Consider the following 11,952-nt stretch of genomic DNA (forward strand, 5'->3'; position numbering starts at 1 on the left):
GTAGGGAAGAGGTGTGGTGTAGGGAAGAGGTGTGGTGTAGGGAAGAGGGGTGGTGTAGGGAAGAGGGGTGGTGTAGGGAGAGGGAGAGGGGTGGTGATGGGAGAGGTGTTAGGGGTGGTGTAGGGAAGAGGGGTGGTGTAGGGAAGGGTGGGGATGGGAGAGGGGTGGTGTAGGAAAGAGGGGTGGTGTAGGAAAGAGGGGTGGTGTAGGGAAGAGGGGGGGGGATGAAAGAGGGGTGGTGTAGGAAAGAGGGGTGGTGTTGGGAGAGGGGTGGTGATGGAAGGTGGTGAGGGAAGAGGTGTGGTGTAGGGAAGAGGTGTGGTGTAGGGAAGAGGGGTGGTGATGGGAGAGGGGTGGTGTAGGGAAGAGGGTGGTGTAGGGAAGGGGTGTGGTGTAGGGAAGAGGGGTGGGGGATGGAAGAGGGGGTGGGGATGGAAGAGGGGTGGTGATGGAAGAGGGGTGGATGGGGTGTGTAGGAAAGAGGGGTGTGGTGTAGGAAGAGGGGTGGGAATGAAAGAGGGGTGGTGTAGGAAAGGGTGGGGATGGGAGAGGGGTGGTGATGGGAAGAGGGGTGGTGTAGGGAAGGGGTGTGGTGTAGGGAAGAGGGGTGGGGATGGGAGAGGGTTGGTGTAGGGAAGAGGGATGGTGTAGGAAAGAGCGGTGGTAAGGGGAGAGGGGTGGTGTAGGGAAGAGGGGTGGGGGATGGAAGAGGGGGTGGGGGATGGAAGAGGGGTGGTGATGGGAGAGGGGTGGTGTAGGGAAGAGGGGTGGTGTAGGGAAGAGTGGTGGGGATGGAAGAGGACACACCTGTCTATATAAGAGTGGTTACATTCATCCAGCTGCAGCCCACGTTGACCACAAAAAAAAAGTAGTTTGAATCCCAGATTGTCCGTTGTGTAATACCATTTCAGATAACAATGATGTAACCTCTATCATACATTCCCAAATGTTTCCAGTTACAGCAGTATCGTCGTCGTCGTCCCCAAACAAACTACAACGATCTCATTTACAGGACCTTCTATAAAGACAGATTCCCCCCAAAACAATCTGTTATCAAGCCTTCATGGGGTGCCAGCCATCTCTGTCTAGAGGGGGCTGAGTATGAGAGAGTGGATGTATGAATGTTTATTTATATGTATTGATCCTGCATTCTACTGGGCAGTAGCATCCTAATCCATTTTCCAACAAATCGTACAGTTATACGCATAATTTAATAATTTGACCGTGATTTGTTATTGATATTTATTGGTGTAACCGATGTGAAATGAAATGGCTTGCTAGTTAGCGGTGGTGCGCGCTAATAGCGTTTCAATCGGTGACGTCACTCGCTCTGAGACCTTGAAGTGGTTGTTGCCCTTGCGTTGCAAGGGCCGTGGCTTTTGTGGAGCGATGGGTAACGATGCTTTGTGGGTGTCAGTTGTTGATGTATGCAGAGGGTCCCTGGTTCAAGCCCAGGTAGGGGCAAGGAAAGGGACGGAAGCTGTACTGTTACATTTGCATAAATGGGAGTTGTGTCATTATGTTGTGTTATCATTTTGTTCACTCCAAATTTAGAATGTAACAGATGAAAAGCCTTTTATTACAGATGGATGTTTGATAAATCAGTGGTTTGCAATTGTTTTTTCCTCAGCACCCAAATTTAACCAGGTTGCCTCAGTCGCGACCCAATATTTGAATTGCAGAGGGAAATTTACCAAAATGCATTCTGGTAAACAATTTCTAATGATGTATTGACAATAAATTTAGCAATTGTAAATAACTCCATATTCTTGATGACGAATGTTAGTAAACTCGACAGTTTGAGGCCACAAAAATCAACCATTTTGAGACCACAAAATCAACCAAACTCGCTGGTTTAAGACCACAAAATCAGCTAAACTCGCCGGTTTGAGACCACAAAATCACCTATTTTGAGACCACAAAATCAGCTAAACTCGCCAGTTTAAGACCACAAAATCAACCATTTTGAGACCACAAAATCAACCAAACTCGCCGGTTTGAGACCACTAATCAACCAAACTCGCTAAATAACGCTGCTAATGGCTCTGTATTGAAAAATTCTTGAACCATTTTTTTTTAACCTCTCTAGGGTCGGCGGGACGAAATCGTCCCACCTACGTAACAGCCAGTGGAATCCTGTGGCGCGTTATTCAAATACCTTAGAAATGCTATTAATTCAATTTCTCAAACACATGACTATTTTACACCATTTTAAAGACAAGACTCTCGTTAATCTAACCACACTGTCCGATTTCAAAAAGGCTTTACAACGAAAGCAAAACATTAGATTATGTCAGCAGAGTACCCAGCCAGAAATAATCAGACACCCATTTTTCAAGCTAGCATATAATGTCACATAAACCCAAACCACAGCTTAATGCAGCACTAACCTTTGATGATCTTCATCAGATGACACACCTAGGACATTATGTTATACAATACATGCATGTTTTGTTCAATCAAGTTCATATTTATATCAAAACCCAGCTTTTTACATTAGCATGTGACGTTCAGAACTAGCATACCCCCCGCAAACTTCCGCTGAATTTACAAAAAATTTACTAAATTACTCACGATAAACGTTCACAAAAAGCATAACAATTATTTTAAGAATTATAGATACAGAACTCCTCTATGCACTCGATATGTCTGATTTTAAAATAGCTTTTTGGTGAAAGCACATTTTGCAATATTCTCAGTAGATAGCCCGGCATCACAGGGCTAGCTATTTAGACACCCAGCAAGTTTAGCACTCGCCAAAGTCAGATTTACTATAAGAAAAATGTTATTACCTTTGGTGTTCTTCGTCAGAATGCACTCCCAGGACTTCTACTTCAATAACAAATGTTGGTTTGGTTCAAAATAATCCATAGTTATATCCAAACACCGGCGTTTTGTTCGTGCGTTCAAGACACTATCCGAATGGTAAAGAAGGGTGACGAGCACGACGCATTTCGTGACAAAAAAATTCTAAATATTCCATTACCGTACTTCGAAGCATGTCAATCGCTGTTTAAAATCAATTTTTATGCAATTTTTCTCATAAAAAAAGCGATAATATTCCGACCGGGAATCTGCGTTTAGGTAAAAAGACGGAAGAAAATAAAGCATGGGGTCGACTCGTGCACGCGCCTAAGCCCATAGTACTCTGATCGGCCACTTGCCAAAAGCGCAAATGTGTTTCAGCCAGGGGCTGCCTTGATATCACTCAGCTTTTTCCCGGGTTCTGAGAGCCTATGGGAGCCGTAGGAAGTGTCACGTTACAGCAAAGATCCTCAGTCTTCAATAAAAAGAGCCAAGATGAACAAGAACTTGTCAGACAGGCCACTTCCTGTTCAGAATCTTCTCAGGTTTTTGCCTGCCATATGAGTTCTGTTATACTCACAGACACCATTCAAACAGTTTTAGAAACTTTAGGGTGTTTTCTATCCAAAGCCAATAATTATATGCATATTCTAGTTTCTGGGCAGTAGTAATAACCAGATTAAATCGGGTACGTTTTTTATCCGGCCGTGTAAATACTGCCCCCTACCCCCAACAGGTTAAACAACAACGTATGCGGACCCCCTGCAGTACCCACAGATTGAAAACCACTGGGCTAGTGTTAGGCACAGAGACATTCTGCATACCACTGATGAGAAGGAAGTCTGAACTCAATAACACAGGACTGGTGTCAGTCATAGAGATGGATAGAGGTCTTAACTTTGTACCTGTCCCATTATGATGTCTGTGACAGCACGAGCAGCGCCATTGAGGCCATCACCATTTTAAAGTAGTACATTTTCTTATTTTTTTGGTTTGAAAAAAACTGTCAAGCAAATATTGGTGATTTACCACCACCTGCAGTGCTGGAGTCCTGAAACACATCTTTTGTCATTTATTTATTGTGGCCAGTAGATGGCAGAAATACAGTTTAAAGCCATTTACAAAACATACAACCCAATTTGAAGAAGAAAATGCTCTGATCATTGGCAGATCGCTCCCATATCATAGGAATCTCCACCCAGATGGCTACTTTAAAATGGTGGAAGCCTTTAATGGCAATGTCCATGCTAAAACAGGTCATTTCCAAGTAGAGATATCTATGGTGCCAGTCCTTTGTGTACCACATCCTGTCTCCACTACTGTACATTAGGTTATATTGCCACCTACTGGTTACAGATGATAATATTAGAGCTGCAACATGTCACCGCTTGGTGTATGTGACGTTTGCTAGGTGGAAATGTTAGGAGAAAATAGCCCATTCACATCAGAGTATAGAGGCTATAGAAAAATAATACGAGTATCTCAAACCAAGTTCGCTGCTGGAGAGGTTACCACCCAAGGGAGATACATCTCAAATTGTAATCATTGTGATGGAAATGTTATACTTGTGCTTTTCTATTTACCAATTTCTATGTTTGTGCTTTTCTATAAACTAATTTCTGTGTTCATGCAAGTGACTGACAAAACGAATCCTCACTATCAGCAGCTGTAATTTGGCAGTACGCCCAGACCTTATTTGGAAAACGGCAGATATGCGCTGAACTAAACTGTTGTTCTGGTCTGGTCTGGTCTGTCCTCTCTCTCTCTCTCTCTCTCTCTCTCTCGGTTATGGCGAAGGTGACCACAGATGGTGTGTAGATGCATGGAAGGGATCATTTGACCAAGAACAGTGTGAACCTCAACACCCCCTCTAACCGGCTGAATGGCAACAATGGCGTCCGGTATGGTCCTTCACCACTTCTACCCTGAGACTTGAGTCCGAGTCAGCAACCTGCACACATCAACCAGAAACTATCAACTGCCTTTTCTCTCAGCAGTGTGACATGAGTCCACGTTGGAGTGAGCATGGGGGAGAGATCCAGTCCAAACTTCTCTCATGCTGCTGGTGTACTGGTAGGATTAATGGACAAAGACATAATGGACTCGTAAAGGACAGTGAGAGACATTATCAAGGACCATCCACTTTGAACATGTGCCATTAAAAGTACCAAACTGAAACACAGTCTGAAGAAGAACATGAACAGAACGATGAGGATAGTCAACCGTGCCCCTAATTGATTTAGGCTTGTCCAAAAAAAAGTATTTATTTGGAGTATCAGGTTGATTGTGGAGGTCTGCACACTGCTAAATGTATAGTAATTTAAGACTAAGAATGTATTGAGATACCCAATCTGTCATTGCCACAAATGGAGGCCGTGATGAGAAAAGCGAAATGTTAGAAATATAAATTCAATGTAAATGTTCATTCTGCCAGTATCAGTGTGTGCTAAGTTGAGGGTCTTAAATTAAAGTGATAGAACCAACGTAAAACACTGAAGACTTGTCATTCTACTTTTGGGTTGGATCATTTATCAATAGTTATAATTATAATTTGGAAAGGCGAGGCCCTAATATGTGCCACTAGAGTGTAGCTTGAGCTAACCTTGCCCCAATCTCATTCTTATCAAGGTCGGTGTGAAACTGTTACAACATGTGTTCTCTCTCTCTCTCTTCCCTGTGAAATGTTATTAACATGCTGTAAGGCGATCTGTGCCTCTCTGGCTGATAAGATTTCAGCAGTTATCTGCTCCTCCAGAGGATGGTGAAACTAATGAGCTGCCAACTATGGATGAGGTCCCATTTCCCCTGTAGATACGGACGATGAGTAATGATTGAAAGTTGTTTTCGTTTTAACAAGAATTGTTATTAAACAACAAGGTTTTATACTGTGACTAAGTTGATGTCCCAGGGACAGTCAGTGAAAAGCATTGCTCAATCCAAACCCGATTGTGTTAAGAGATATGGAAACAATGGTTAACATTGAGCGATTTATTCACCTCAATCCTCACTCCCATTAATAGAAGTATAACCTTTATTATGATTGTAATATTACCATACTATTTGGATTATACAACCCAGAATGAAAGGTTTGAAGTTAGGAAGTGTGTTTTTTTTCTCCTCTGTGTTGATTTCCCTTACTTTAATCGGAGTATAGAATATTTTGATATAGAAGCTAAAATCTAAATGTTTCCAATGTAATGATTATTATCACACAAGTGATGAGGATGGAATGTGATGGACATTTTATACTTGTGCTTTTCTATTTACCAATTTCTATGTTTGTGCTTTTCTATAAACCAGATTCTGTGTTCATGCAAGCGACCGACTAAACAAATCCTCACAATCAGTAGCTGTAATTTGGCAGTACGCCAAGACCCTTGTTTTGAGAACGAGATATCTCAGTTTCAAGGTCTCAGCTTAGAGAGAAGAAGCCTCGTGAGGTATTGGTCGTTCACATTAATGAAACAAAACGGCAATGATTAATTAATTAAGCAAATATAACTTGTGTGTGCATAGCCGTATATAGGACAATTGCTGGGACTTTGAGTGTCCCTGTGTAAGAATTTCCAAAACATCATCATTAATGTACCAGCTCAGCAGAAATGTATGCAAGTTTAATGCCTACCAAATATCAATAGCTGTCCCCAAAATATCACTCTTAGGCTAAAAATGATGCAGTGATGTCTACCTGTGCCATTTCAGTAGGCTACAATCATATTTGCACAGGTGGGGTCAGTTCCATGACGCCACTCCTACGTTGACTGGCCACACCTGGAAGAACTTACTCACGGAGACCTCATTAACCTGTCAGGGCTAGGGGGCAATATTTTCACGGCCGGGTGAAAAACGTACCCAATTAAAACAGGTTACTATTCTGGCCCAGAAACTAGAATATGCATATCATTAGTAGATGTGGATAGAAAACACTCTGAAGTTTCTAAAACTGTTTGAATGGTGTCTGTGAGTAAAACAGAACTCATATGGCAGGCCAAAACCTGAGAAAAAGTCAACCAGGAAGTGGAGGATCTGAGAATTGTAGTTCTTTCTAGTCCCTTTCGAAACTACAGTATCTGTGGGGTTACATTGCACTTCCTAAGGCTTCCATTGGCTGTCAAATGCCTTCAGAAAGTTGTTTCAGCCTTCTCCTGTTACTGGGCAGACAATAGGAGCTCAGTTACTGAGTGGACTGCCTGTGGACAAAGGGATTGGATATGCGCCGTTCCTTCTTTTTCTCCTTGAATGAATACGCTATTGTCCGGTTGGAATATTATTGCAATTTTACATTAAAAATACCATAAAGATTGATTTTAAACAGCGTTTGACATGCTTCTAAGTACGGTAATGAAACATTTTGACTTTGTCTCTGGTACCGCACTCGCGCGTTATGCCTTTGGATAGTGCTCTGAATGCACAAACAAAACGGAGGTATTTGGACATAAATATGTATTATTTCGAACAAAAACAACATTTCTTGTGGAAGTAGCAGTCCTGGGAGTGCATTCTGACGAAGATCAGCAAAGGTAAGAGAATATTTCTAATACTAATTCTGAGTTTAGGTTGCCCCGAACTTGGCGGGTGTCTGTATAGCTCTCTGTGATGGCTGAGCTATGTACTCAGAATATTGAAAAATGTGCTTTCTCCGTAAAGCTATTTTAAAATCTGACAAAGCGGTTGCATCCAGTAGTCTTATCTATAATTCTTTAAATAATTGTTATATATTTTGTCAACGTTTATGATGAGTATATTTGTAAATTGATGTGCACATTCACCGAGGGTTTTGGTGGGAATACATTTTCTGAACATCACGCGCCAATGTAAAATGCTGTTTTTGGATATAAATATGAACTTTATCAAACAAAACATACATGCATGTGTCATCTGATGAAGATCGTCAAAGGTTAGTGCTTCATTTAGCTGTTTTGGGTTTTATTGACACATGTCCTTGCTTGGAAAACAGCTGTGTGATTATTTTTGTCTATGTACTCTCCTAACATAATCTAATGTTTTGGTTTCGCTGTAAAGCCTATTTGAAATCGGACAATGTGGTTACGTCAAGGAGAAGTGTATCTTTAAAATGGTGTAAAAAAGTTGTATGTTTGAGGAAGTTGAATTATGACATTGTTGTTTTTGAATTTGCCGCCCTGATATTTCACTGGCAGATTTCCCCCCCCAAAAAACTCGTTTCACATTCAATTTGTTTGTCTAGACAAGAGACGTGGCGTGTTTATTGAGAATACAGACACAACATGACTAGATGTAACAGAGACTGTTGACACTGCAGTGGGGAATGTGTTGCCGTCATGTTAAGCGTAGGACTCCAACAGTCAGTGTTGGAATGTAGGCTGGCAAAGCATGTTTAGACTTTTAATATTCCTCTCCCTCCTCATCCTCTTCTCCCACGCTGTCAGTGCCCACCTCTTCATAATCCTTCTCCAGGGCTGCCATGTCTTCTCTGGCCTCAGAGAACTCTCCCTCCTCCATGCCCTCACCAACATACCAGTGCACGAAGGCTCTCTTGGCATACATCAGGTCAAACTTGTGGTCCAGACGAGCCCAGGCCTCAGCGATGGCTGTGGTGTTACTCAGCATGCACACAGCCCTCTGGACCTTGGCCAGGTCTCCTCCAGGAACCACCGTAGGGGGCTGGTAGTTGATACCCACCTTGAAGCCAGTGGGACACCAGTCCACAAACTGGATACTCCTCTTGGTTTTGATGGCAGCGATGGCAGAGTTGACATCTTTGGGAACAACGTCGCCACGGTACAGGAGACAGCAGGCCATGTATTTGCCGTGACGAGGGTCACATTTCACCATCTGATTGGCCGGCTCAAAGCAGGCGTTGGTGATGTCAGCGACTGACAGCTGCTCGTGATAGGCCTTCTCAGCGGAGATGACTGGGGCATAGGTGGCCAGAGGGAAGTGGATACGGGGGTAGGGCACCAAGTTGGTCTGGAACTCTGTCAGATCAACATTCAGGGCGCCATCGAAACGCAGGGAGGCAGTGATGGAGGAGACGATCTGACCAATGAGCCTGTTGAGGTTGGTGTATGAGGGACGCTCAATGTCAAGGTTCCTACGGCAGATGTCATAGATAGCCTCATTGTCCACCATGAAGGCACAGTCAGAGTGTTCCAGGGTGGTGTGGGTGGTCAGGATGGAGTTGTAGGGCTCCACCACAGCTGTGGACACCTGGGGAGCTGGGTAAACGGCAAACTCAAGCTTAGACTTCTTTCCGTAGTCGACAGACAGACGTTCCATCAGCAGGGAGGTGAAACCAGAGCCAGTGCCTCCTCCAAAGCTGTGGAAGATGAGGAATCCCTGAAGCCCAGTACACTGGTCAGCCTGATGGAGAAATGGTACAATAACATTGTTAGATGTTATCTTATGTTATAGTAGTAAGAATAGAATGGAGAACCTGTTTGCATGTTCTACCTAGAACCATAAAGGGTTCTTCGGCTTGTCCCTGTAAGATAACCCTTTATAGTTCCAGGTACAACTTATTGGCCCACCGAAATAACCTTTTTAAAACGCTTTCTTCCATAGAGAAGGTTTCTGAACAACCTTCTAGAATGAAAAAGGTTCCGTGTAGAACCCTAGTTAGAGGCCTGTTTCAGAATGATGACTCACCAGTTTGCGTGTCCTGTCCAGCACGATGTCAATGATCTCCTTGCCGATGGTGTAGTGACCGCGGGCGTAGTTGTTGGCAGCATCTTCCTTACCAGTGATCAGCTGCTCAGGGTGGAACAACTGACGATAGATACCTGTCCTCACCTCATCTGAAAGACAAAGGTAGATTTAGAATATCCTAATATGAGGAATATCTTGGGACAGAATATCAAATCATTCAAAGCTTGTGAACCATAATCCAACAGATTTCCTCCAGGATTTCAGAAGAGTCTCATCTTACCGATGACAGTGGGCTCCAGATCTACGAAGATGGCACGGGGGACATGCTTTCCGGCTCCGGTCTCACTGAAGAAGGTGTTGAAAGAGTCGTCTCCACCTCCACGAGTCTTGTCACTGGGCATCTGTCCGTCTGGCTGGATCCCATGCTCCAGGCAGTACAGCTCCCAACAGGCGTTACCCATCTGGACTCCGGCTTGGCCGACATGCATAGAAATACACTCACGCTGAAAAAGAGAAGGTACAAGACATCAACTACATGGAAACTTGAATCAAAATAGTGCTATGCACATTTGTAGGTTTAACGCCGTTTCAGAGTATGAATGAGTAAACTAACATGACATGTATATTTTTTAAGATACTGCTAAATACAACCTTTCTTTCACCATCTCACTTTTATTGTCCTTATTTATTTTCATCTATCTATGAAAGTAATATAATGTCCTCATGGGAAGGTCCTGGATTTGACTGAACTGTGAATTCAGTACGGCCACCCATTTAACAAAAGGGACATTTAAGCAAAGTGATTGGCTAGGCTATCCTGCCGGGCCACCATCTCGCAAATCCTCTATCTGCCATTTAACCAGCTCGTCATACATGACCCTGTATCTTTAAGAGCAGAGGACCAGCGTGAGCAGAGGACCAGTGTGCCTTGTTTCCCCCCTCCCTCCTTTTCCTCTCCTCCCGCCATCCGAGCTGCGCGCCCATTGCAGGGTAAAACAGCGATCTCACACACATAAAATGGCAACCTTCTCAGACCGCCCCTCCCTGTTCTCCTTTGTGCTCAATCATGTCGCATAAAAACCCCATGTCAAAATCAGCTATTCATGTCTTTGTCGTGAAGTTTAGAGGTGTTCCATCTACACAGACTGTCGTTCTTTATACTTGGAACACTGACATCTAACCCACATTTCATGTATGGCTATAGATGATTCTGTCACAATATTTAAAAAATAATCATCATTTTACCTTAAATTACATGTATCATTATATCAGTTGAATACATAACTTAAAATCGACATTTGAAAAAGAGGAAACGCATATAATGAGCTGATAATATGATAAGGGCGGGAATCACCGGAATCGCATTAGGTTGGGTGGACTAGTCTGCTGATGTTTCTTACTGCGTTAGTTTTTACTAAAACACTCCGTTATAAATTGTATCTAGTACGATTAGTACACAGTATGTCGGGGTTTTTTAGCAGTAGGAATTAGTTTTCGGACCATGGTCTTTATGTACAGCATCCATCGTCCACATGCTTTTCAGATTGATCTAAATCCTATCATTTTTTTAATACGAATACCATGTGAAAGAAAAAACAATAAAGATAATTTTATTATCTACATCAGCACTCACCATTTTGTCTGGTTTTCTTTTCCTTCACAGGCTGACGTTGAGGATTCAGAAGAGAAGGCAGAACTGCAGCAGAAAGGAAGAGGTGGGGTTTTATAGACCCGGGGAAGCAGACAGCCCGGGGGAAGCAGACAGCCCGACAGGAAGCACACAGCCCGGCAGGAAGCGACAGTAGAGTCTGGTTGGCGGGAGAGACTGTTGGTGGGTCGTTCTTCAAATGCGGTGGCATTGAGGAAAAATAGTTTAGAATCGTTTTTTTTATTTAAATGTATTTGGGTACACCTTCCTATTCTAAATCAACTAATATGGCAGCTGAATTACTTAACATAATTTGTACCATTTTGATAAAATTGTGCCACCAGAATGAGTAGCAACACCAATGATGGTAATACCAATGAGACATTTGTGGTTATTGAGGATTTTCTGAAATGGAGGGCACAAGATGCTCAAATCTACGTTCCATTAACCCTTTTTAAAAAGTATTTACTAAAGTTGTATGATCAATCATTTTGCTCACAATGTTATTTAAACTTCATTTAATTTGACTAACATCAAGTGGCACATTTACATTACATTTACGTCATTTAGCAGACGCCCTTATCCAGAGCGACTTACAAATTGGTGCATTCACCTTATGATATCCAGTGGAACAACCACTTTACAAAAGTATATCTTTCTTTTATTTTCTTGGTGGGGGGGAGGGGGGGGGTTTAGAAGGATTACTTTATCCTATCCTAGGTATTCCTTGAAGAGGTGGGGTTTCAGGTGTCTCCGGAAGGTGGTGATTGACTCCGCTGTCCTGGCGTCGTGAGGGAGCTTGTTCCACCATTGGGGTGCCAGAGCAGCGAACAGTTTTGACTGGGCTGAGCGGGAACTGTGACATACTAAAA

At 43.0% G+C, this 11,952-nt stretch overlaps 1 protein-coding gene across 1 annotated transcript; it reads right to left on the reverse strand.

Annotated features, from left to right (window-relative positions):
* Positions 1 to 7,998: 7,998 nt before the first annotated feature.
* LOC106582524 (tubulin alpha chain) lies at positions 7,999 to 11,258 on the reverse strand. Its single transcript, XM_045704909.1, has 4 exons — positions 11,066 to 11,258; positions 9,713 to 9,935; positions 9,433 to 9,581; positions 7,999 to 9,147 (listed from the first exon to the last, which is right to left on the reverse strand). The coding sequence occupies exons 1-4, from the start codon at positions 11,066 to 11,068 to the stop codon at positions 8,170 to 8,172; spliced, it is 1,353 nt and encodes a 450-aa protein (XP_045560865.1). The 5' UTR covers positions 11,069 to 11,258; the 3' UTR covers positions 7,999 to 8,169.
* Positions 11,259 to 11,952: the final 694 nt, after the last annotated feature.

The sequence above is a fragment of the Salmo salar genome, chromosome ssa21 (assembly GCF_905237065.1).
Source record: "Salmo salar chromosome ssa21, Ssal_v3.1, whole genome shotgun sequence".
NCBI lineage: Eukaryota > Metazoa > Chordata > Actinopteri > Salmoniformes > Salmonidae > Salmo > Salmo salar.